Raw genomic sequence first — 27,517 nt, forward strand, 5'->3', positions numbered from 1 at the left:
GACCTGACCAGGCAGTCACGGAGGGAATGGTCTTTGTGGAAAGCAGAAATGGGTGGAGAGGGAAATATATCTCTGGTGGTGGGGTCCGTTTGGAGGTGATGGAAATGTCGGCAGATAATGCGGTTTATGCGAAGTTTGGTAGGGTGGAAGGTGAGCACGGGGGGGGTTCTATCCTTGTTATGGTTGGAGGGGTGGGGTTTGAGGGCGGATGTGTGGGATGTGGATGAGATGCGTTGGAGGGCATCTTCAACCACGTAGGACGGGAAATAGCCATCTTTAAAGAAGGAGGCCATCTGGTGTGTTCTGTGGTGGAACTGGTCCTCCTGGGAGCATGTACGGCAGAATTGGGAATACGGAGGATGGCATTTTTGCAGGAGGTAAGGTGGGAAGAGGTGTAATTCAGGCCTCCACCCTGGAGGTTCCCTGCCTCCATTCCCGATTAAAGGCTTTTGCCCGAAACATCGATTTTCCTGATCCTCGGATGCTGCCTGACCTGCTGTGCTTTCCAGCACCACTCTAATCTAAACTCTGGTTTCCAGCATCTGCAGTCCTCACTTTTGCCTTGGATTCTGTGAGTCCTTGTGTGGCTAGTAGGCCTACTCCTAGAGCCACATCTCCCACCTCACATTTAGCAGGGGATTCTGGGAGATTGGTCCTTGGCATTCCTTTCTCAAGCTCCCTTTTCATACCTTCTCTTGCCGATGGGTGTTCTCCTTTGTACAGGAGGTTCCTCTAAGTCAGTTTCTTCTGAGCGAGGGTCTCCCATACAACATTAATATTCCATTTCTTGAGGGAGCACTTCAGGGAGTCTCTGAAAAGCCTCCTCTGCCCTCTTCTTGTTCGAGGGCCTTCCTTGAGCTGGATGAAGAAGATTTGCTTTGGTAACCAGAACTCAAGCATCCTAAGCACATGGCGGGCTCACTGGAGTTGGTTGCAGAGCATTAAACAGTGTCAATAGCATAATAAACATCCCAAGGTGCTTCACGTAGGCATTATAAAACAAAGTATAACAGTTGGACATGTAAGGAAAAATTTGATTGACACCAAAAGGTCGGTGATGGAGAAAAGTTCAAAGAATTGTCTTAAAGGAGGAAAGCAAGCTCGAGAGGTGGCAACATTTAAATAAATTCTTTTTAAGGCTAATGTTTGTGCTTTACTCTATAACAATATTTTCCAAACCTTTACCTAACTCTGAGCTCATGATGTAGCCATAGTAACAAGGTCAGTCAGCTGGACCCCATGGAATATGAGTTCCCTGATTGGGCCTGTTAATCAGGCCTGTTAATCAGGCCCAATCAGGGAGCCCTGGCTGACATAAAAGGATAAATGTCAGGGATACTGGCTCTCTAGTGCCTGACTCAGTAAGGTGCAGTATGATAGTCAAAGGCTACTTGTAAATAAAGGGCGATTTGTGATGGGATACAGTGTCTAAAGAGTTGTTTCAGGTATCAAGGCTTGAAGATGGCTTTATCGCAAGAAAACAGCAGACCTCAAGAGTCTAGACAACTGAAAACATGGCCGTGAGTATAGATAACTCATACCATTGTAGGGTTAGAGGAAATGGAAGAGATGGGGAGGGGTCTGACCATGGAGGGATTTGAACGCGTGGATGAGAATTCTAAAATTGAAGTGCTGCTAAATCAATAATTGAGCTCAGTCATTAAGCACAGTGAAGGTGGTGAATGGAATTTGGTTCAAATTCGGACATTGGGAATTGCTGCACGACCACAAATTTGTGAAGGGGCCATGTCAGGAGGCTGACCAGGAACAAATTAACTCTGGAGGTAACAGAGGCATGGATATCAATATCAGCAACAGAATAGCTGAGATGGGGTGGAGACAGGTGATGTTACAGAGGTGGAAATAAACAGTCTGAGAAATGGTTAGGGTGTGTGGCTGATTCCTTATCTCTGTGTGGGAAATGCAAACAGTGTGGTTCAGTCTCAGACAGCAGGGAGAGGGATAGAGTCAGTATTGAGGAATTGGAGTTTATTGACACTGGTTTTTGTCTTCCCCAGTTGAGCTGCTGGTGAGAGAGATGGTGCTGAGGTAGAGTGTGTTTGTTGTCATCAAAATAGATGGGTAAACTTTGTTTTTGCTCTCTGCCATCGTGGGGCAGTATGTAGATGAGAAATAAGATGTCCGTGATGGATTCTGGAAGGGGAAAGGAGACTTCAGATATAACCACAACTTCTATTTATATAGTGCTTTCAATCAACAATTCCAAGGCAATTCACAGAGCATTATAAAATAAAGTATTACAGCTAATCCATAAAGGGCACAATGGCAGAGTGGTTAGCACTGATGCCTCACAACACCAGGCACCCAGGTTCAATTCCACCCTCTGTGGAATTTGCACATTCTCCTCGTGTCTGCATGGGTTTCTATCAGGTGAGCTGGTTTCTTCCAAAGATGTGCAGGTTAGGTACATTGACCATGCTAAATTGTCCATTGTGTCCAGAGATGTGCAAACCTTAGGTGAATTAGCCATGGAAAATGCCAAATCATTGGGTGGGATTTCCTCAGAGGGTTGATGTGAACTCGATAGGCTGAATGGTCTGCTTCCACACTGCAGGAGTTCTATGAAAGAAAGTAAACTTATTACAGAACTTTAGGCTGCTTTGTTATTAGAGAGAGACAACTGATGGTGTTTTAATGAGGGTAACCACACGTCAGATGAGGAGAGAGATTGAGAAGAAGAATTATTCACAGTAACCGCAGTCAGTGCAGGCAATGAGCCCATACTGTTGGCATGACTGTGCATCACAAACCACCTATCCAGCTAGCTGACCCACTCTATGAGATACTAGGTCAAACAATCAGAAGCTTAGCTGATGAAGTAAGCTTTAAGGACTGTCTTTGAGGAGGAGAGCAAGGTGAAGAGGGGAGAGGTTTAGAGAGGGAATCCCAGAGTTCATACCTGGGCAGTTGTAAGCATGGCCACTAAAACTGGAGCAGTTGTAAATGTGAGTTTGACAGAGGCCAGGATGAGAGAAGTACAGATATCTGAGAGGGTGTGTGGCTGGAGGAGATGACAAAGATATGGAGGGGACGCGGACACGGAAGGATTTGAAAACAAGACCGCAATTTTTGATTAGAACCATATGTGAATGGGAAGACAAATCTCTGGTAATTCTCTGATTGCATTGAGGTAGATAAGAATGGAACCAGACAAGTGTGGTCCAACCCAGCCGGATGTCTGTGGCGAGGAATTAGAGAAGAATGGATATGATTAACGAGTGAGAGCCTGCAGTTGGAAAGGGCTGGTCTTTCTTGACCAAAGTCATTGGGGACGTTTTAGAACAGTGTACCTAGTTTCACAGCTGGGGACTTGGCCATTGCATGAGGAGGAGCAATACTGAGGAAATGTAAGCCAAAGAAACAATGCTATCTTCAGCTGTTTACTCTGATGGGGATTAAAGATAACCACACAACATTTCTTCAGTACATGGCAAGTTCTAATGGGATAATGATCTGTTTACAAGCTAATTGTAGTTAAGATAAAGGGCACAGTGAGACCTTAGATTGGGTGATCGGGGTGCAGGGACCTTGGGTAAGTTATCTTTCCCACGGTTAGACTGTAATTGCCTCATATTCCCAGAGTGATGCCTTGTTGCTGACACTTTGATCTTTATCACTTATCAGGGCACTCGTTTCAGATGCTGGGTGAGAGGACAGCATGTGTCTTTAGTGCACGTTCTATTTCACAAGTAATTAAGTTATGACAGTATCAATTACTTCAATGTAGAAGATTTCTTTTTGCTTCCTGAGGTAGACACCAGATCATGCCGTCCTCAAAGGTCATACATCATAAGAGGTGAAAGTTCAATTTCACTGTAGGATTTCTAGCAAGTGACGTACGTGGATGCTGGTGGTACAGTTTCCTCACTACCCTTACGTGCCTCAATATTTCACTATCCTTATCATTAAGTCTTCAGTTCTGAAGAACAGTCATATAGGACTCAAAATTCTGCTTCTCTCTCCATGGTTTCTGCCAGACCTGCAGAGTTTCTTCAGCACTTTCTGTTTTCTTTTCAGATTTCCAGCACATTTTGTTTTCATTTTAAGCGAATATCCTTTAGGAAAGGATTTCTGCTGTTCTTAAACTGGTCTGGCTTTCCTTTGTTCCAGATCCATAGCAATGTCGTTGACTCTTAACTGCCCTCTGGGCAATTGAAGATGTGTGATAAATGCTGGCCCAAAAGTGACCGCTACACCCCAAAAACGAATAAAATTTCAATACAACCGCATTTGATTTCAATCCTAATTTTTGGCCTTTAACAATATACTGTTTACACTGGGCTATGGTTTCACAGGAGATAATGTCCATTTGGCCGTCTGCACAATTTGGGCTTTCATCTTCCAAGTGGGAGAGCGAATGCCTGCTGTTTGTTGGCAATCAGCATCAAACTTGTCATTCACCCCACAACTTCAGGCACCCATCTCCTGGTGAGGGTCACTGATCAGTGGTCGGCCATGAGGAGTTTTTTCTTCCTAAGCAAAACTCCCCAAGAGCTGCAATTGTTTGTTGCACCGCTGGACCTGTCAAGGGGAGAGCCGATCAATGACCAGATGATCTGCTATGCTGATGTTAACTGACGGGTAAGTATTGACCAGGAGATCTTCCATTGCTTTTCTTTGAACACTGCCTTTCTGAGACAGTATTCATCATGTTCAGCTAAAAGAGGATATTACATTAGGGTATCTGTCCAGAGTAAGGACACAGACTTCTAGGGTGAAATTTGTGCCCGTGATTAAAAGGAGAGAATGCTGCCATTAAACAATACTTAATATCTGGAATTGGAATTTAAATATTGTTTGGGATAAAAGTTAAAAAGTGCTTTAATGACCAAGCAGTATATAAAAAGATGTTGAAAAACAATGTGAGAGGATGCTTCTTATTGTTATGATTTTAATATATCATAAAAATTAGATTTTAAATAGACCTTAAAAAACTTCTTCATGATGAAATTATGCTTTGCGTAACAAAATTTCATGTGAGAAAGTTCACGGTATTTGGAACTGATTGTGCTAGTGCTGCAGAGTGACAGTCATTGAGCAGCAAGGATAAGGTTATTGTGTAAACAACCATTTCAAACTGAAGCTTCTGCTTTTGTCACCAGAAGTAATTGAGGCAGTGATTGTAGAACACTTCTTGACTCACTGAGAGTGAAACGTTGCTGCCCGGGCTGGGAAGTGGGTTTCAAGGACGATATTACAAATGGACTGGACATTGCTTGTGTTGTTTGGTACGTGTTTTCTTTCAGGAGGAACAGGCAGCTAGTTGTTCAGGTGTTCACAATTCTGCTGTATGGCTGAAAAACAACAACATTAAACAGATAGGTTTTCGTGCAGAGTGGGACGGAATTTTAATCGTTGTAAATTCTTCATAAGACTTGAACTTGAGGAGCTGTTCATTACTGAGCTGTACTGAAAGACCAAGCTGCTGAAAAGATCAATGTTAAAGAGATCGGGAGAGAAGGAAGGACTACAGTGAAGTTGCTGCCGACAGACTGTTGGATTGTGAAAGGCACTGAAGTCTCTTAACCTGGGGCTTGAGCTTTGACATCATTGATATTCAACAAGATTGTCAGCTAAGTGTGGGCATGCCTGATGTTTGCTTTCCAGCAGTTTGATTTCAAGGCGTTGTTGTACGGTACGAATGATGTGTGACTACTTTTGTTCTCCTTCGGAAACCAAGGTTTGTGGGGTGCATGGGGTGGCAGAGAGTCATCCGGGCATTTGGAAGAGTAGTGTAAGTGGGCAGAGGTTGACCAGATGTTGGAGGAGTGGTGAGTACAGCACAGGACAACACTCCCACTTTACGGCTCCTCAGAATTCCTTGTACTGCGAAACTCTTTACGTTTGATGTCTTTCATCAGTCATGCTCTGTACAATTGTTTCCCAAACCACGGTACTGAGATAATAGCTTGCTAGATTTTAATCATTTCTCCAAACAGAATCCTGTTGCATTAATCTTTGTGTTTGCTTCCTAATATCATTAGTGATGACTGAAATAGATACGAAATGAAGATGCTGACAGTGTAACTGCTGTTACTGACTCCTGAGGTGCAAGACTGCAGTCATCCATCTTCCCTTCACCTATTTTTTCACAGCTGGATGGGGCAGACATCAAAAGAGAGTGTCTCCAAAACAAGTTCAGAACAAACTGTCTTTGGTTTCTCTTTGTGAATGTGATGCATGATTTGAAGGACTTTGGATAATTCATATCGTGACCAAGTCTCCTGCAAATTGGTTTCATTGCTTAGGAATATGATTAGATTAGATTCCCTGCAGCCCAACCAGCCCACACCGACTCTCCAAAGAGTAACCCACCCAGACCCCTTTCCATCTGACTAATGCACCTAGCACTATGGGCCATTTCGCATGGCCAATTCACCTAACCTGCACATCTTTGGACTGTGGGAGGAAACTGGAGCAAACCCTCGCAGACACAGGTAGAATGAGGCTGGATTCAAACCTGGGACCCTGGTGCTGTGAGGCAGCAGTGCTAACCACTGAGCCATCGTGCTGCCCCTAAATGGCTATGTACCATGGAATATGTACAAGTGTCCTGAATTTAACCTCAAACTGATTGGTTGCATGTCAATCCATTTCATATTTTAATGCTGAAGGTAAACCATTGTAATTTCGCTGTAGTATTTCAATGTACAGCAACCAGCTGCAGTACCAGTAGCTATTTGTTGTTGAAGGCAGCTCGTGCCTGAAAGGGTTAACTCACATCAAAGATGGACTCTGTCAATAAGGAGATAAAGGACGATTGCTGGGAAGAGCCAACCAGTCCTGTATCAGTTCAATACCAAACCAGAGTGTTTCTGTGGCTATAATGTGAATTTATTCTTCAGTTGAGCCTGATGTCTCTTAGAACCCTTCCTGTTTCTCCGATATAATGGAGCATGCCATTAAATAATACCTAACATGTGTTCATCAAGATGGAGCCTATCTTCTACTGAAGATGTTGTGTGGTCATCCTTCCCCTCCTGCAATATCATTGGTTAAACTAAGATCAGCAAGAAGGACTAGGCCAATGACATCTGCACATTGTCCAGAGAATAGTTCTTTTAAAGGTACCTTTATCAATCAGTAACCTGTGAAACAGAATTCTCAAGAAGAAGAAAAGAAGACAGGAATACAGAGAAGAACCGAAAGCTGCCTGGTTTTGAGATAGGAAGTTTTGTATTGTAAATCTTAATTGGGAGTTTTATCAGACTAGTATCATAGAAGGGGACGTAAAAGATAGGTTAAAGGAAGGAGTTGTAAATAGTTGTTAGTTAATTATTCTCTGTTATAGTTTAAGAAATAAAGTTGTTAATTTTTATTTTAAATAGTTCTTGGCCTCTTGAATTTTCACAGATTACTGCAAGGGATAATTTTTTTCTGTGTTGCTGGTTTAAAATAAGCAGGAGAGTTTACCTTGTGTCATAACATTGATATGCTAAAGCGGGTGCAGAATGTATGGGCTTTCTGACTCAAGCTACAGCCAAGACTAAGAGATCTAAATAGGTTCATTCAGAGGTCAATGAAAGTGAGTGAAGAAGGTGTTTGGTATGCTTGCCTTTCTTGGTTAGTGCATTGAGTGTAAGAGTTGGGGTCTCATGATGCAGCTGTTCAGTGCATTGGTTAGGCCACTTTTGGAATACTGGTCACCTTGCTATAGGAAAGATGTTGCTAAACATGAAAGGGTGTGGAAAATATTTGTAAAGATGTTGTCAGGGTTGGAGGGTTTGAGCTACAGGAGGGGCTGAACGGGCTGGGGCTGTTTTCCCTGGAGCGTCGGAGGCTGAGGGGTGACCTTACAGAGGTTTATAAAATTATGAGGGATATGTTTACAGTAACTAGCCAAGATCTTTTTCCCAGGTTAGTCGAGTCCAAAACTAGAAGCTATAAATTTAATCTGAGAAGGGAAAGATATAAAAAGAACCTCACACAGAGGGTGGTGCGTGCATGAAATGAGCTACAATGACAACATTTAAAAGGCATCCGGATGGGTATATGAATAGGAAGGGTTTAGAGGAATATGGGCCAAGTGCTGGCAAATGGAACTATATTAATTTAGGATATCTGGTCTACATGGATGAGTTGGACTGAAGGATCTGTTTCCATGTTGTGGCTCTCTATGACTTTATGACTTTGTTGGAGGCACAGTTCCTACACTTGAAGGTTAGGACAGGTCAGATTATCAGATCAGAAAAATCTAGCTGGTTCTTATCCTCTTTACTTCTATCAGATTTCAAAAAGGGGACGAGTATAGAGGGTAGGTATTATTGTGTCTTTCATGTGCACATTTCAAGCTGCAGCTTACAGTTAAAAAGAGAAACTGCGAAAAATCTTTGCATAAATCAGTTAGTGGTTAGTTTTAGTTTGTTCATGTATTCCTCTCTCCTCTCCCTCTTTAAGGTAAAGTTGACCTCTTTGACAATACTTCTAACCACCAGTCCTACACTCCCTTATGGCTTGTCAAAGTTTGCTCAGTAACGTACACATGGATCATGTTGGGTCATTTTATAACGCTAAAGGTGCTACGTTATTTATAAAATGCCATTCTCCTGTAAAGTGTTATGAAAAGAACTAAGAACTGGATGAGATATTGAGAACAGCCATCATGTGTGCTACAACATTTTAGTAAGATGAGATTAAGAAGGGTAATCATTTGGTAGCTCAAAACTTGAATGTTCCTGAAATAACTGCAGTACACATTTTGTCAAGGCATTTTCTTTCTTGCACCCATCAGGACAAGTTGGAAGAAATACCAGTGTTAAATGAGGACTGTTGGCCTCTAAGCAAAATTGAGTACTGGCCAGCTGTTTGATTGGAAGCATTGTCGATATTCAGCCTGATCCACCACCTCACTCAATGTCCACATATCTGGCCATTGTAGTTGGGACTGTTGTCAATATTGTTGTCTTTAACAACAAGACTAATTATAATGTAAAAATACCCCACACATATCACCAAACAATTTCATACAGATATGTAATTTCATGACGCATATGTTCCAAGAATATAACTTGTAGTTTGGGAACTAAAAGGTTTCAATATTTGAAAACTGAAAGCATCTATTTTTGAGAAAATGACAAACAGACCTAAAGTAATTGCATCTCAAAAGATGACCTTTGTTATATTGAAACGTAGAACATAGAAAATGGGAAACTGCATATCAGTGAAGTCAGCTGTCAATATGATGAGGATGTTAATGCATGCCAATATATGCAATTCAGCCTCTTGCTGTTCAATCCCATCTGACGTTTAGCCTGCTTGGCTGGAAAATAGGACTGTTTGCTCCAGACATTTGTATAATCCCTGTAGGGTGGAAACAGGCCATTCAGTCCATCAAGTCCACACCGACCCTCTGAAGAGCATCCTACCCAGGCACCCCCAGCCCAGTAACCCTGCATTCCCCATGGCAAATCCACCTAATCTACACATCCCTGGGCCCTATAGCATGGTCAATCAACCTAACCTGCACATCTTTGGACTGTGAGAGGAAACCTGTGCAGACACAGGGTAAACATGCAAACTCCTCACAGACAGTCCCCCAGGGGTGGAATCAAACCCAAGTGCCTGGCGCTGTAAGGCAGCAGTGCTAAACACTGAGCCACCATGCCACCCTGTTATTGTCAACCTCTTCGCTGGCCATTTCATGTGATTCCTCCAACTTTCTCGCCATTGCTCATGTCGCTCAAGGGTTGGAAAGATTCCATCCACAGCATAATCTGCTGGCAATATTCATCCCAGAATGCACACCTTCCAGAAAGGTTCAAGCCAAAAAACATGAGTCGATGGTTTGCTTGAATTGATTGAGTTTCAATGTCATTTGAGGAAATGGTAATTTCAGACTGTTTATCTTGCATTGGTTTCATGAACTTGGCACGACCCAGTCAAGTGCCCACTGCCGCTATATTCAGTCAGTGCTTTTTCTTCCCTTTTTAAACCATTTAGTCCATAAAGAGCTCAGACACTAAAATCATGTGATGGAAGTTGAAATTGTTTGCCCCTATCTTGCCACTATTGTGACAGTCTTTGGAAAAATAAAAGTGAGATCCAAGTATTAAAAGTACAGGATTTCTTTTTTAGCAAAGTGCAGAGCAGCATTTGGCGTATCTTTCATTTTTAAATTCTGAATGGAAATGTGTGTTGCACTTTGTACATCAGAAGAGAGGGGAACTTTTGCTGGATTTTATTGAAAATTACTCTCTTTTTGCCACTTGGGGATGAATTATTCTGCTTTCTATTTTATTTCTCCCAGTAGCAGCAGATAATCTATTAGTAGGAGGAAAAGGATTTAATTAATTTTCCTTTTAGAGCGAAAAAAAAATTACCTAGAAGAGAATGAGGGATTTGAACTTGCTCTTGTCAACCATACGCTCAGTGGAGTGAGGCCACTAACTTAGAATTGTACCCAGCCTTCCCAAATTATTAATGATTCTTTACAGGCTTTACAAACAAGCAGGAGTAGGCAGTTTTCAGGTTACAACCTAAGGGTTGATCAGGGGTCCATGAGGGCTGCAAAAGATACTGAGAGAGTGTCACAGCTTCTGTAAATGACATTGTCAGCATTATTTGATTGTGTTTGGTGAGCTACAACATGTCCAGAACATCAGTGCTCGCGATTGTCGAAAATGATTGCTTTAAATGAAGGTTGTCCTTGATTAAATGAATGCTTTTCAGGATTAATTAGTCCTCTTGATTGTTTTTCTTTTGGTTTAGGTTTCTGAACAATAATGGCTAAAGCATACGAATTCTTGTGGCAGAAACCTGTTCCAGCTTTTATGCAAGAGGGAACTGTTTTTGAAATATACGAGGAGGTAAGTGACTATTAAAAACAAGTGCCTCTTTCTCGCACAATGAGATTTCCATTTAATCCACATCTTTCCGTGACAGCCATCTTAAACAGCACTTTCCTTCTGATGAGTTTGCCACAACAAAACTCCATTGCCTGCATTTTCTCCACGCTTTTAGGACAATGCATTGAAAGTACCCGTTTGGACGCAAAGCAGTGCCTCTGTTTTGGTGTTTTGAGTCGAGTTTTGTTTAGCGCTAAACCTTCATTGTTCTGGTGGCCCAGTTACCTGAGAAAACTAAGCTTAGACTCAGGGTATTGCATTTCTTTGTGTCTGGCAAGGAAGCAGAAACGAGAGGATTACTGCATCTGTGGCTTGGTGTAACACAGTCATAAATTAGTTCTTCTTTGTAACCACACTTCTGATGTAGGGGAAATCTGCTCTGCCTGTTACTTGGGGGGAAGAGGGGTGTGGGAAGTCATGTTAAATCACCACGTTAGACTCGAAAGATTTATTTTAGGAGGTAGTGCTTGTCGGAGCAGTCAAACAGAAGTCCAAATTAAAATTGATTACCAGCTAATTTGTCTGATGTTCATTGAGCTTATGATTGCTGCTTTGCCAAGGAGACTGATGTGCACCGAGAAGGATTCGGAGACGGTCTCCATACCAGCAGCTGTGAAATAGCACTGACTCTGGGTAAATGAGAAAATCAGTTCCTTGGAGGGATTGAAACTGGCAGTGAGGTTAGTTTCCATTTCTCTCTCACCCCGTTAACTGGGCCACTAGGGCCTCAGACATGAGTTTCTGGGTTTTTGGCTCTGAGATTTGTGGCTGCCCAATAGGCTCCTCTTTATGTGGAAGTCAGGATGCTGTTGTATAAAGAGTACACTAGTTGGGCTACTTCTGTTGGAGCTAGCCCAAGCTGCAGTTAGTGTAAGTGGTGGACTATTCGGAAAAGCAGGAGTGTTACGATATAATCTGGACCGCTGCAGCTCTGGGACTCCCCACGCCCATAACTCAGTTTGAAACCTCTGTCCAGTGAACTGTATCGTGATGTTTACACTCTGCAGCTCACCCACCCAAAGTAAAACCACCTCCAGTGTTCTCCAGGATCTTAAAATGCACATTGTGCTGTGCAAATAATTTGTTACACTTTTCACATCAACGCACCACCATTGTAGATAAAAACCATAGCTGGGTCTTTGTTGAGGTAGCAAGTTTTGGCCTCTGTATGGGGTTGGAGGAGGGTTGTGGTGTGGGGAAATGTTTCAGGTAACATGACCAGCAAGTTTGCCTGTTGGTGATATATCAGTAACGTCACTGGACTAATATAGAACATAGAAAAGTACAGCATAGAACAGGACCTTCGGCCCAAGATGTTGTGCCGAGAATTAATCCTAATGTAAAATAAAATAACCTAACCTACACACTCCTCAATTCACTGCTGTCCATGTGCATGTCCAGCAGTCGCTTAAAGTCCTTAATGACTCTGCTTCCACCACCACTGCTGGCAACGCATTCCATGCATTCATAACTTTCTGCGTAAAGAATCTATCTCTGACATCCCCTCTATACCTTTCTCCTAATATCTTAAAACTATGACCCCTCGTACCAGTCAATCCTGCCCTGGGGAAAAGTCTCTAGCTATTGACTCTATCCATGCCTCTCATTACCTTGTATACCTCGATCAGGTCACCTCTCTTCCTCCTTCTCTCCAAAGAGGAAAGTCTGAGCTTATTCAACAGTTCTTCATAAGTCAAGCCCTCCAGTCCAGGCAGCATCTTGGTAAACCTTCTTTGCACCCTCTCCAAAGCCTCCGTATCTTTCCTATAGTAAGGCGACCAGAACTGGACACAATATTCCAAGTGTGGGACTTGTAGAGCTGTAGCAAAACCTCGCTGCTCTTAAACTCAGTCCCCCTATTAATGAAAGCCAAAATGCCATATGTTTTCTTAACAACCCTATCTACTTGGATGGCAACTTTGAGGGATCTATGTACTTGAACACCCAGATCCCTCTGTTCCTCCACACTGCCAAGAATCCTGTCTTTAATCCTATATTCAGCATTCGAGTTCGACCTTCCAAAATGCATCACTTCACATTTATTCAGGTTGAACTCCATCTGCCATTTCTCAGCCCAGCTCTGCATCCTGTCTATGTTGTGCTGAAGCCTGCAATAGCCCTCGATACTATCGACGACACCTCCGACCTTTGTGACATTGGCAAATTTACTAACCCACCCCTCAGCCTCCTCATCCAAGTCACTTATTAAAAACTACAAAGAACAGAGGCCCAAGAACAGAGCCCTGCGGGACACCACTAAACACTGACCTCCAGGCAGAATATTTTTCCATCTACAACCACTCTCTGCCTTCAGTCAGCCAATCAATTCTGAATCAAGATAGCCAAATCTACCTGTATCCCATACCTCCTGACTTTATGAATGAGCCTATCATGGGTAACATTATCAAATGTCTTGCTGAAGTCCATATAGACCACGTCCACTGCTCAACCTTCGTTGACCTTTGTGGGCGGCACGGTGGCACAGTGGTTAGCACTGCTGCCTCACAGCGCCAGAGACCCGGGTTCAATTCCCGACTCAGGCGACTGACTGTGTGGAGTTTGCACGTTCTCCCCGTGTCTGCGTGGGTTTCCTCCGGGTGCTCCGGTTTCCTCCCACAGTCCAAAGATGTGCAGGTTATGTGAATTGGCCATGCTAAATTGCCCGTAGTGTTAGGTAATAAGGGGTAAATGTAGGGGTATGGGTGGGTTGCGCTTCGGCGGGTCGGTGTGGACTTGTTGGGCCGAAGGGCCTGTTTCCACACTGTAAGTAATCTAAAAATGACCTGTTTCGTCACCTCTTCAAAGAACTCAATAATATTTGTGAGGCATCTCCTACCCCTCACAAAGCCATAATCACTCTGTGCTTTTCCAAATAGTCATAAATCCCTATCCTTCAGATTTTTTTCCAAAACCTTGCTGACCACAGATGTAAGACTGACTGGCCTGTAATTGCCAGGGATTTCCCTATTACCCTTCTTGAAAAGGGGAACAACATTCGTCCCCTTCCTATCCTCCGGTATGACTCCTGTGGAGAGTGAGGAAGCAAAGATCTTTGCCAGTGGCTTAGCAACCTCCTTTCTCGCTTCCCGGAGTAACCTAGGATAAATTTGGTCTGGCCCTGGGGAATTATCAATCTTAATGTTTGCCAAAATGTCCAGCACATCAACTTCATAAATGCAGAAACCCAGGCCAATCTGCTGAGGACATGAGGTTAAACCTCACAATGACAGATGGCAAAGTCTGAATTCTGTAAAAATCTGTAACCACTGGTTATTGTGGCAAAAAGTCAGTGAAGAAGGGACCCTTACCTGGTTGTGATGACACGTGACTCCAGAATGTAAGTCTTCATCTAATGAAGGAGCAGCGCTCCAAAAGCTAGTGCTTCAAAATAAACCTGTTGGATTATAACCTGCTGTTGTGTGATTTTTTTTTAACTTTGTCCACCCCAGTCCAACACCATCTCCTCCAAATCAGTAATGCTTTCATAGTCATCATTAGACTCCTAATTCTAGATGGCAGATGGAATTCAAATTCCACCAACTCCCCTGGTAGGATTTGAACGAGGTCTCCAAAACATTACCAGTGTCTCTGGATTAATAGTCTAGTGATAGTGCCACTCGGCCACACCTACCCCAGTCCAAAGTTTGATATGATTGTGGCTGATCTTGGGCATCAACTCTACTTTCCAGCCTGCTGCCATACCCCTTGATTCCATAAGAGGACAACGTGTTTATGAAATGATGTTGATGTGTTCTCTTCCAAAGACCTGGACATTTGTGCCACCAGACAGCTTAACGTAAGGCAAACCTGTGCAAGATGATCTTTCATTGGCCCTCTCTCCAATAGCTGAACGTAAAAGAGCCAGCTTCCACTCTGTCTTTGTCACTTTTTGTACCCCACATTAAAATGCATGACATCAGAAAGCCAAACACCTTACAACGCTGTGAGTTCTGCTTATTGAAGAATTTTAACAAGGTGAAAATGTCAAAAAATAATTTACGTCATGCAGTCTGTTCTCTAAGTCATGAACGTTGAGAGAATATTGCCTTTTTAAAGGAGCAAAGGTCAAGCTTATTTTTCCTTCAATAAGTGGGGGAATGCTTGAAAGGAGGGTTACATCAATTAACCAGCACAGAAGGAGGCCATTCAGCCCAACCTACTCTTTACATCTCATTGGGGCCTCCTCGCATTCTACCTTATCCAACTCAGTATATACCCTCCCTTCTCCACTTGCTTACCTCGCTTTCCTGAAAATGGATCTATACCATTCACTTCAGTCAGTGTCTGTGGTAGTGAGTCCCACATCCTCATCACACTCTTCTGGTACAAACACAGGAACAAGGAGCAGTTGTAGGCCATTCGGCCTCTGGAGCCTGCTGTACCGTTCAATAAGGTCATGGATAAGCTGACGGTCACCTCAAATCTACATTCCTGCCTTTCCCTGATATGCTTTCACTCCGACTTGTTTAACAAGAATCTATCCTTCTCTACAGTCGGTTCTGCAATAAAGTGGTAGTTCCGTTCTCGTGCAGTCCCAGGTTATAGGAAAATCGCATATTAGCAGCATCTTTTAAACTAATGGAGCTGGAAATGCATGAAAAGCAATATGGCTTTAAAACTTCGCTCTTTAGAAACGGTGTCCCCAATTCACCCCTCGTGTTATAGTGAATTCGTGTTAGTGAAACACGCATTAAAGCAGAACAACCTGTACTTTAAACTTATCCAAGGATTCTACTTCCACTGTCTTCTCAGGAAGAGACTCAGGAGCTAATTGAGAGAACATATTTAACCTCATCTCCTTTTTAAATGGGCAACTTCTGATTTTTAAGTACCAGCCCCGAGTTCTAGATTTTCCCAGAACAGGAAACAAACTGATCCCCCTGTCAAGACCCTTCAAGATCTTGTAAGTTTCAGTCAAGTGACCTTTTACTCTTTTAAACTTCAGATACAAGCTCAGCCTGTTGGGGGTGGTACAGTGGTTAGCACTGCTGCCTCACAGCACCAGGGGCACAGGTTCAATCCCTCCCTTGAATGACTGTCTGTGTGGAGTTTGCACATTCTCCCCGTGTCTGGCTGGGTTTCCTCCAGGTGCTCTGATTTCCTCCAACAGTCCAAAGATGTGCAGGTCAGGGTGGATTGGCTGTGAGGAATGCAGAATTACACTGAAGGGGGGTGGGTCTGTAGGGATGCTTTTCAGAGGATCTCAATGACTAACTTCCACACTGCAGGGGTTCTATGATTCTAAGTTGCAAATATTTACAGCAAACAGACACGTTTGCCATGGATCATGACTTTCCTCAAAACACAACCCACCTGTTGCAGGTATTACTTTGGTAAACCTTCTGTGAACTTCCAATGTATTTACACCTTTCCTTCATAAAGTGACCAATACCGTACACAGTAACCTAGGTGCTGCCTGAAGCATAAACCTCCCTATTTTTTGTATTCATTTCACTTTGAAATAGATCATGATGTTGTGTCGGCTTTCCTAATTATTTGCTGTCCCTGCATTCTAACCTTTTGTGATTCATACACTGGGACATCCAAATCCCACTGTATCTCAGACCTTTGAAATCCCTCACTACTGAGTTAATAGATTTTCTCTTCTTCCTGCCAAAATGAACAACCTCACATTTTCCCACATTATAGGCATTTGCCAAATATTTGTCCACTCATTTAACCTATTTACATTGTTTTGTATTCTCATTATGTCCTTTTTACAACTTACATTCTCACCTATCTTAAAATGATCATCAAATTAGGCAACCACAACTTCCATATCTCGCTCCAAGTCATTTATATAAATTATTAACAGTTGAGATCCCAGCACTAATTTCGGTGGCACACCACTTGTTACGTCTTGTCAACCTTAAAAAGATCCATTTATTCATACTCTCTGCTTCCTGTTAACCAGCCAATCTTCTATCAAAGCTAATAAGATACTCTCTACACAAGAACCTCCTTTATTTTTCTGCTTATGTGTCACTTTGTCAAATGCCTTCTGGAAATCTAAAGTGAGCATATCCACCGATTCCACAACATGAGTTACTTCCTCAAAAAATTCCAATAAATTTGTTAGGTACAATTTCCTTTTCACAAAAACCACGTCGACTGTGCCTGATTACCTTGAATGCATCCAAATGCCTTGCCATAACTTGTTTCATAATAGCTTCTAACATTTTCCCTATAATAGATGTTAAAACTGACTTATTATTTCCTGCTTTCTGTCTCCCTCTGTTTAATAATAAGGAGCTACATTTACCATGTTGCAATCTAATGGGAAATTTCCTGAATCAAGGGAGCTTTGAAAAATTAAAACAAATGCATCTCACTAGCCATTTCTTTTAAGACTCTAGGATGAAGTCCATTAGGGTCAGCGTAAATAATTTCTTAATGTATTTGTTATCCACTTTCTTGGTGATGAACATATTTTGATAGCATTTCGTATTGCCTTCCACGTTCTCTTTGTTTTGTAGTAGTGGTCAGTTAGTTCAGTTGGCTGGATTATTGGTTGCAGAGTGATGTAATAGCATGGGTTCAATTCCTGCATTGTCTGAGCTCACTGTGACAATGCTGCCTTCTCAACCTTTGCCTGAGGTGTGGTGATCCTCAGATCAAACCAACCACTATTCATTTCTCTCTCTCTGATGGAAGAATGGTACGATTATTTTACTCATAGCAGTTAGAAATGGACGGCAAATGCTGGCAATAATCACATCTCATTGAAAAGAGTAAAAACAAGGTGCTGAATGAGTTGATGTCTTTGTTGCTTCTTACTTGGGAAATCTTATCATTATATAGCTACCTGGCTTCTTGAGAACTTCAGAAACCTCATGAGCCCTGTAATTACATCTTCCATAATTACACCGGCACCACTCCCCACCTCTTCCCCCGCTACATTGATCACTGCATTGGCACCACCTCGTGCTCCCGCGAGGAGGTTGAGCAATTCATCAGCTTCACCAATACATTCCACCCTGACCTTAAATTTACCTGGACCATCTCTGACACCTCCCTCCCCTTCCTGGACCTCTCCATCTCCATTAATGACGACTGGCTTGACACTGACATTTTTTACAAACCCACCGACTCCCACAGCTACCTGGATTACACCTCTTCCCACCCTATCTCCTGCAAAAATGCCATTCCCCGTATTCCCAACTCTCCTGCTCCCAGGAGGATCAGTTCCACCACAGAACACACCAGATGGCCTCCTTCTTTAGAGACCGCAATTTCCCTTCCCACATGGTTAAAGATGCCCTCTAACGCATCTCATCCACATCCCGCACCTCCGCCCTCAGACCCAACCCCTCCAACCGCAACAAGGACAGAACGCCCCTGGTGCACACCTTCCACCCTACCAACCTTCGCATAAACCAAACCATCCGCCGACATTTCCGCCACCTCCAAACAGACACCACCACCAGGGATATATTTCCCTCCCCCCACATCCATCAAAGTTTCACCTGAACATCCACCAATATCATTTCTTGTATCCATTGTTCCCGATGCGGTCTCCTTTACATTGGGGAGACTGGGCGCCTTCACGCAGAGCACTTTAAGGAACATCTCCAGGACACCCGCATCAATTAACTCCACCGCCCCATGGCCTAATTTTTCAACTCCCCCTCCCACTCTGCCGAGGACATGCAGGTCCTGGGCCTCCTCCACCGCCACTCCCTCACCACCCGACGTCTGGAGCATGAATGCCTCATCTTCTGCCACAGAACACTGCAACCCCACAGCATTAATGTAGACATCACCAGTTTCCTCATTTCCTCTGCCTCCACCTTATCTCAGCACCAAACTTCCAGCTCAGCACCATCCTCATGACCTGTCCTACTTGCCAATCTTCCTTCCTACCTTTCGGCTCTTTCCTCTCTCTGACCTATCACTTTCATCCCCACCCCCATCCGCCCATTGTACTCTTTGCTACCTTCCTCCACCCTCCTCTCTGATCTATCACCTTCATCCCCTCCCCCACTCACCTATTGTACTCTATGCTACTTTCTCCCCAGCCCCACCCTCCTCTCATTTATCTCTCCACCACATTTGTTTTAAAATGTGGTGGCGAGTTTCCTTCATGAACTACTATAGTCTGTGACTGTTTTTGTTTATAGCTGTTGTTGATACAATGGAGTGGTTTGCTTGGCCACTTCAGAGGGCAGTTAAGAGTTAACCACGTTGTGGAGAGTCTGGAGTTGCATGTAGGCCAGACCAGGGAAAGACTGCAGATTTCCCTTCCTGAGATGCATCAGTGAGTTGTTTCTTTTCTGATCATCTCTTAGTTTCAACATCCCTAGTGCTGACTTCTTTTTCCAGGTTTACTTAGTACACTTCATTCAAATCATGATCTTTCTTTATTTGTTTCTGGGAAACAGACATCACTGGGTAGGCCAGGTGACCAGTTACACCTAGTGACACATTGTTGTGGGTCTGGAGTCAGATGTAGACCAGACCATGCAAGGACAGCAGATTTCCTTCCCTAAAAGATGTGACAGAATCAGATGGAGTTTTTACAACATTCGATATGATTGCCATGAGGTTTTTTAAATTCCAAATTTCTGTTTCTTTGCAGAATGTTGGCCTGCCACTCTCTTGCTTGTTGTCCAATGACATTGCTGCTATGCACTGCCTCTCACTGTTGTGATGGGATTTCACCTCCATTCAAATATTTTTGGTCGGGTACATCACAAGTTTAATAAATCCAGGCTTCTGGATTACTAATCCAGCTACATAAGCACTCTGCCATATTTCATAATTGTTACCTTCAGAGATAACATATCAAACAGAAAATATGTTTCTCAGTGCATTCTGGATACTTAGCCCACCCCGCCCCAGCCGTGATGAAAGGTAGATATTGAAAGTGCACTTACTAGATGACTCCAAAATGCACATTGACATTAAAGGGTTAGACAGAATCAATATTGACCCAATTATGCAGGAATTGATGTGGATTAAACAAATCATCAGTCCTGGATCAAGGCCAGTGTGGTTAGCAGTGAATGCAAATTCTGAGGTAATTGTAGCACAATTGCATGTCACGCTCACAAAGACAGAGCTTTCCAACCCCAACATGCAAAGCTGCAGTCATTGAGATGCAAGATAAATCTGGAACCAACCTTGCCTGTCTTAGGGTTTTGTGTGTCAGTGTTAAAAAGAAATCCATCCATTATCGCAATAAGGTGGGAAAAAAAATATAAAGCCAAAAGCTTAAGAAAACTTACTTTACAGAATGTAAAGCAGTGGATTTGGGAACTAAAATATTGAGAGGGTTAATAGGCAGATTGAACAGACTGGCAGAGACTCAAATGCAACTATCTTGAGTGTATCTAATCAAGTATGCTGAGCCATAAAAGGGAAATTTTAATGAATGGAGTTTGTGACTCCAGCCTCCGCACCTTGACCTTGTGCTTGGGATAAGGGACAGAAATAACTGGTTTACCCACACGCAGTGGAGATTTTCACATTGCCCCCTGGTCAGTATGAGGTTTCTGCAGCAATACTGCCAGTGAAGCAGTAGCAATTTAGCCTGTTTGACTGGGGAACTGTGGACTCTATTTTAAGAGTGGCTAAATATAGCTGAAATGCCATGAGTCATTATTATTTTTTAAGAAGTTGAAAAAAAATATGTAATCTATAATACCCAGCCCTTGAAGGCAATGTTAAGAAAAGGATAGCATTCAACAATTGAGGATACAACAAAGTAAGAGAGATGCATTCGCAAACCACTGCCTAAAAACATTTTAAAAAGCCACTGAAATAGCATTTCGTAAAGGTGTTGGAAAAACCCACTCCTGTGACATACCAAAAAAAAATCAATGCCTTAATGAGGCACTGACTCATTACAGAGTAAAGTTTTATCCAATGCTCTCGGTTCAGAGATTTCTGTGTGCGCTTGAATTCCCAACTGCACCTCCCAGAGCACAAAGCGCTCTGCCAGAAGCACTAATGTTGAAAATGTATTCCTATATTAATGCTGCAAGATACCAATTAATCCGGTGACGATTCATTATTAAATTTTGCCATCTTTTTTCACTAGACTGCAGTTATTAGGGACAAAACCGTATCGCCCCAATAGTGGTGATTGGCAATTAACTGGACATGCAGGGGGCAAGCAAACTTGGGGCTTGTTGCCATGTTTTCAGTCATGGCTGTGCATTGCCACAGGGTGGCCAGGTTCATTCAAGGTTAGCATCATTTTACAGCCGGCCTGCAGCTCTTCATATAGTCACTGTGAGAGAACCCAGCAGCCAATTTATGCACAGCAAGCTCCCACCCAACAGCAGTGTGGTAAAGGCCAGATCATTTTGTTGTATTTTCGCTGTTGTAAAGTGAAAGTTGGGTAAATGTCCCCTGACTAACCTTGACCAATTTGCAGTGACCCTTTTCAACTCAGATGTGTTCTGCATTGGGAAGGTCAAAAGGAGGATGAGAATCAGGGGAAGCTCCAAAACAACTTTATTGGACACTTTGTCGAGGACTAGCGATGTTTATCAGACCCTTCTATAGTACTTTAATTAAATTCTCTCAATTGCTTCTTCAATAAAAGTTCTTAACTCTCTCAGAAAACAGTCTCAAATCAACACTAGCTATCTATTTGAGCCATATAAGATAATCAGAGGGTTAGATAGGGTGGACAGTGAGAGCCTTTTTCCTCTGATGGTGACGGCTAGCACAAGGGGACATAGCTTTAAATTGAGGAATGATAGATATAGGACAGATGTCAGAGGTAAGTTCTTTACACAGAGAGTGGTATGGGCATAGAATGGCCTACCTGCAACAGTAGTAGACTTGCCAACTTTAAGGGCATTTAAATGGTCATTGGATAGGCATATGGACGAGAATGGAATAGTGTAAGTTAGATGGGCTTCAAATTGGTTTCACAGGTTAGCGCAACATCAAGCGCCGAAGGACCTGTACTGCGCTGTAACTTGTAGATTAGATTAGATTCTCTACAGTGCAGAAACAGGCCCTTCAGCCCAACAAGTCCACACCAACCCTCCGAAGAGTAACCCACCCAGACCCATTTCCCTCTGACTAATGCACCGAACACTATGGGCAATTTAACATGGCCAATTCACCTGACATGCGCATCTTTGGACTGTGGGAGGAAACCGGAGCACCCGGAGGAAACCCACGTTCTATGTTCTATCCACTCTGACACGTGCTTCCGACATTTCACAATGCCCTATCCACAGATAGAACATAGAACACTCCAGCGCAGTCCAGACCCTTCGGCCCTCGATGTTGCACCAACCTGTGAAACCAATTTGAAGCCCATCTAACCTAACCTACACCATTCCATTATTCCAAGATCCCTTCCGCTGTATTTCAACTGTTTGTGTGAAAAGGCTAGTAATACCAATTCCTCAGTCTTTGAGGGATGGCCGATGTTTCAGGATCAGCAGTCTTTGATTCGGGCTTCCCCTTTCACCTCGGGCAGGTTTTGGATTTTGGGTCACCTCACTGAGGTTGTCTCTGTGAAGACATCGTTGAAGATGGTTTAAAACACAGAGAGCTGCTGAGGCTTCAGGTTACCCCTCTATCTTTCTCATCAAGCTCTTCTCTGTGGCCTGTGTCCAACACCAGTGTCAGACAGGGGCAGGAAAATACAATGGGGTGACTACATTCCATACCTGGAACGCGCAGAACATGTTTTCTTTTACCCTTCAGCTGTTAAGTGCTGTACCTCAGGCCTCTGACCGAACTGGGTGCCACCAAGTCTACATGGCATTCTTTGAACAGAGCAGCAGATGGGAACAATGGTTCGTTCTGAAACAATGTGGCCATGAGCACCTGACCGTGCAGTTCCAGGTCTGTCAGGTTTCGACAGGACGTGGATTGTCCAAGGCCAGACTGCGTGAGCACTTTCCGTTCCAGCTCTGCAGTTTGCAGATTGTGGAGGCTGGCAAGGTTTAAGCTCATGCAAAAATGTCAATGTTTCTGTAGCAATCCTGGAGGTCATAGGTCACCTGACCAAACTGTGACTTTGATTAAGCGTTTGATACTGGGGATAACAGCTGTGCTCTGTGTCATGGAATCTTTCACCTTGACCCCCTGCTAACCCCCATCACAGGCAGGTGGATCCTCAGTATAACCCCTGACAGCTCCTGTAGCAGTGTGTCAATCCATCAATAACACATGGAATGAAACCTAGGAATTAGGAGTGGGAATAGACATGTTACACCATTTACCATGATCATGGCTGATCTTATCCTGGCCTCAACTCCACTCTCCTGGTCTCCATTGCCTTTTATTCCTCTTTTCATCAGAAAGGTCTCATTTCTTTCTTGAATCTGTTGATTGATTCTGCCCGCACTGCAGTTTGGGGCCGTGATTTACACAGATCCCTCTGAGAGAAGTAATTTCTCCCACATCTCAGTTTTCAACCTACCTTCTCTCACTCGAGATCGATGACCTCTCGTCCATGACTGTCCCACAAAGGGGAGCATCGGTTCAACATCCGTCTTATCAATGCCCTTTATCATGTTATATACCTCAATCAGATCCCCCTCTTTCTATTGAACTCCAGCAAGTACAAACCCAAACTCTTTAACCACTCCTTGTACAACAGCCCTTTCACCCCTGGAACCAATCTGGTGAACCTCCCTTGAACTGCCTCCAGTGCTACCACATCCTTCCTCAAGTAAGGAGACGAAAACTGGTCACAACACTCCCAGGTGTGGTCTCACCAACAACCTATATAATTGAAACATAATTTCTTTACTTTCATAATCTGGTCCTTTTGCAATAAATGCCAGGATTCCATTTGCCTTTCTAGTTAAGTGCTGCATCTGCATGTTCACTTTGATATTTGCACTTGCTTCCTGGCATGGAGCTTGTATTCGTGAGCTTATGAAGCCACAGCTAACATGCACGTCGTTGATCATCGTTTTGAGTAGCCCAGTGGGAGAGGTCGCTTGTGCTCCAGCCGTGCTGGAAATTCATTCAGCTGCACAAAGTTGAGAGAAGGCATGGCCTGTATCAGATGTGTGGCGTGGGGAGGTCTTTAGGACATGAAACAGCACAGATAGTGCCAAGCCTGCGAGCTCAATACAATCAAATGCCCTTTAGTGGGATGTGGTAGGTGTGCTTGGCCAAGTCGTTCAGTACTAAATCTTCCAACGCCTGAGATGTGAAAGGGGGAACCTGGGGGCCCACAGATGGGAAGGGGAAACTATGGGTTTACTTGCTGCTGCCCAATACCAGAGGTGAGGGAAGTGGCAGAGAAAAGTGCCCTGAGTCAACATATCTCAACACCAAGAAACAAATGTAAAATTTGGCAGAAAACAACAAATGCTGGAGATCACAGAGGGTCAGGCAGCATCTATGAGGAGGGAGCAAGCTAACATTTCGAGTCGGTCGGGCGGCACGGTGGTTCAGTGGTTAGCACTGCTACCTCACAACGTCAGGGACCCCGGTTCAATTCCCACCTCGGGTGACTGTCTCTGTGGCGTTTGCACATTCTCCCCGTATCTGCGTAGGTTTCCTCCGGGTGCTCCGGTTTCCTCCCACAATCCAAAGGTATGCCGGTCAGGTGAGTTGGCTATGCTAAATTGCCCTTAGTGTTAGGTGCATCAGTCAAGGGTAAATATAGGGTAGGGGAATGGGTCTGGGTCGGTTCCTCGGAGGGTTGGTGTGGACTTGTTGGGCCAAAGGGCCTGTTTCCATACTGTAGGGAATGTAATCTAAATGGGGTATGCTTTCCTTTATTGATCAGAGTATTGAGTACAGGAGTTGGATGGTCATGTTGCGGCTGTACAGGACATTGGTTAGGCCACTGTTGGAATATTGCGTAAAATTCTGGTCTCCTTCCTATCGGAAAGACGTTGTGAAACTTAAAAGGGTTCAGAAAAGATTTACAAGGATGTTGCCAGGGTTGGAAGATCTGAGCTACAGGGAGAGGCTGAACAGGCTGGGGCTGTTTTCCCTGGAGCGTCGAAGGCTGAGGGGTGACCTTATAGAGGTTTACAAAATTATGAGGGGCGTGGATAGAATAAATAGACAAGGTCTTTTCCCTGGGGTCGGGAAGTCCAGAACTAGAGGGCATAGGTTCAGGGTGAGAGGGGAAAGATATAAACGAGACCTAAGGGGCAATGTTTTCACACAGAGGATGGTACGTGTATGGAATGAGCTGCCAGCGGATGATGTGGAGGCTGGTACAATTGCAACATTTAAGAGGCATTTGGATGGATATATGATTAGGAAGGGTTTGGAGGGATATGGGCTGGGTGTTGGCAGGTGGGACTAGATTGGGTTGGGATATCTGGTCGGCATGGACGGATTGGACCGATGGGTCTGTTTCCATGCTGTATATCGCTATGATTCTATGGCTCTTCACCAGAGCTGATGTGAAGTGTGGGAGATGAGGGCAGCATTTATGCTATAGTGGAGGGGAGGAGTTGGAGTGCAGGGGGAGAAAGGGTGTTGACAATTCAGATTAAGTGATCGGAATGTGAAAGCAATGGTGTATCTGACTGCCAGACTTGAAAGAACAGACTGTCCTGCTGGAGTGTGGGGAGGAGAGAGAGGGCATGGTGACAAGGGAATACAACCAGTAAAGCTAAAAGGAATGGGTTCGCAATTTGAAGGTGTTGAATGCAGTATTGAGCCCAGAAGGTTGCAAAGTGCTTATTAATGTGTAAATTAGCTAAGGTAGAATGAATAGCCATGATTTAGTTGGTGAAAAGCAAAAATAGCAAGTAAGAATCTTGGAGATGCCTAGAGCAATAATTTCTTGAGTTATCCTCTTGCTGTCAGATGTCTGATTTATCATCTCTTTGCTCCATTCTGCTTCCTGCCTTTTCTCCATTACTTTTTCTCTGTCAGCACTAATGACTGGTCACACATTGCATTGCCACAAGCAAAAGCAGTATAAGCATATCAGCTCATTGTTAACATCCACAGGGCTATTGAACATGACTTTCAGAAATGGTTTTGTAACTCTGTCGAGAGGCCCCAAAACTGTCTGTGATATTACAGCCAACAGATAATATTTTGAAGTGCAAATCCAGATCTCCATTACGCATTCCTGATTTTTGAATGAAAGGCACTTTGCAGATAATTTGTCGTATGCATTTTGATTCATATCACATTTCTGACTAATCACAGCACTCTCATTCCTTATCTTTTGACAGTAATTCTATCCTGAGTTTTTATCTGATGCAGGAGGTCTGTCTGCTTTCTCTAAATGTCTTAAATGACTTAATACTTGCAAACCGCAATCATTATTAAGGCCTTATGTACGTAATAATTAGGATCAGAAATTGTCCATTCGTCCCCTCAAGCCTGCTCCCTATTCAATACAATCATAGCTGATCTGTCTTAATTCTAGACTCCTGCCTGAGCCACCTTTCCCTTAAATCCCTGAGGATCCGAAAAACTTTCAACCTCTATCTTGAATATATCAATCGACTGATTGAGCTGTGGCTGTCTGGGGGAGAGAATTCTGAAGACTTCAACTATCTTCCATGAAGAGATATCTCATCATCTCGCTCCTGTGAGGTTGATGGCCATTCTTGAGACTATGTCCCCAGTTCTAGACTCTCCAACGCAGGGAAACAGATCCCTCTGCATATATCTTATTCCTTGTTAATCTGTCCCAGAATACTACCTGTTTAAACAAAATCATTGCTAATTCTTCTGAACCGCAGAAAGAGGCCTCATCTATTCAGTCTCGCTTCAAACCTCATCGAGTGTAACAGGCTTGTGTGTGGATAGCAAGGGCCATCCCAGTTTCTTCTGAAAAACTACCGTGTGCTGTTAGGTTTATGTGTGAACAAAAAGCATGAGAGCGAAGCAGATTTGAGCGAGTATCCAGCTTCGGGCAACTCCCAGGAAGGTGAATTTAGCGGCAGTAATGCTGAACAGGACAAGGGGGCATTTGAGGGTGGTCGATGTGGTGTCGCATGTTTTACAGTGGAGGACAGCATGACTGTTTTGCCCTCATTTTCTACCACACTGGCACAAAAGCAAAAACTTCCAGCCACTGAGAGAGGGGCATTTTGTTCATCCACCAAGGTAGCAATATCAGCAAAATGTTTTTCAGACATTGGCTGGACATATAAAACATGAGCTTCTAGCGTTTTTGAAAACGTTAAACAATGCCTATTTGTACATGGAGTCATCCAACACGGAGCCAGATCCTTCGGTCCAACCAGTCCATGATGAACATAATCCCAAACTAAACTAGTCCCACCTGCTGGCTCCTGGCCCATATCCCTCTAAACTTTTCTTACTTATGTAGAAACGTAGAGCGAATTATACAATGAACGGAAGAGCCTTGGGAAAAGTTGATGGGCAGAGAGATCTAGGAGTGCAAGTCCATTGTACCCTGAAGGTTGCTGCACAGGTGGATAGAGTGGTCAAGTAGGCATATAGTATGCTTGCCTTCATTGGACGGGGTATTGAGTATAAGAGCTGACAAGTCATGTTAAAATTGTACAAGACATTGGTTCGGCCGCATTTAGAATACTGTGTACAGTTCTGGGCACCACATTACCAAAAGGATGTGGACGCTTTGGAGAGGATGTTGCCTGGTATGGAAGGTGCGAGCTATGAAGCGAAGTTGAGTAAGTTAGGTTTATTTTCATTTGAAAAAAGGAGATTAAGGGGGGACCTGATTGAGGTTTATAAAATCATGAAGGGTA

General features: G+C 43.5%; 1 protein-coding gene across 8 annotated transcripts in view; it reads left to right on the plus strand.

Annotated features, from left to right (window-relative positions):
* LOC122553085 (1-phosphatidylinositol 4,5-bisphosphate phosphodiesterase beta-4) overlaps positions 1-27,517 on the plus strand; it is a 533,291-nt gene that overhangs the window by 286,860 nt on the left and 218,914 nt on the right. For all 8 annotated transcript variants that reach the window (XM_043696591.1, XM_043696592.1, XM_043696594.1 and 5 more), the window contains one exon: positions 10,729-10,826. In XM_043696591.1, the coding sequence (XP_043552526.1) occupies positions 10,743-10,826 (84 nt within the window). In that variant the 5' untranslated portion in view covers positions 10,729-10,742. The remainder of the gene's footprint in view (positions 1-10,728; positions 10,827-27,517) is intronic.

This window comes from Chiloscyllium plagiosum, chromosome 9 (assembly GCF_004010195.1).
Source record: "Chiloscyllium plagiosum isolate BGI_BamShark_2017 chromosome 9, ASM401019v2, whole genome shotgun sequence".
NCBI classification, from domain to species: domain Eukaryota; kingdom Metazoa; phylum Chordata; class Chondrichthyes; order Orectolobiformes; family Hemiscylliidae; genus Chiloscyllium; species Chiloscyllium plagiosum.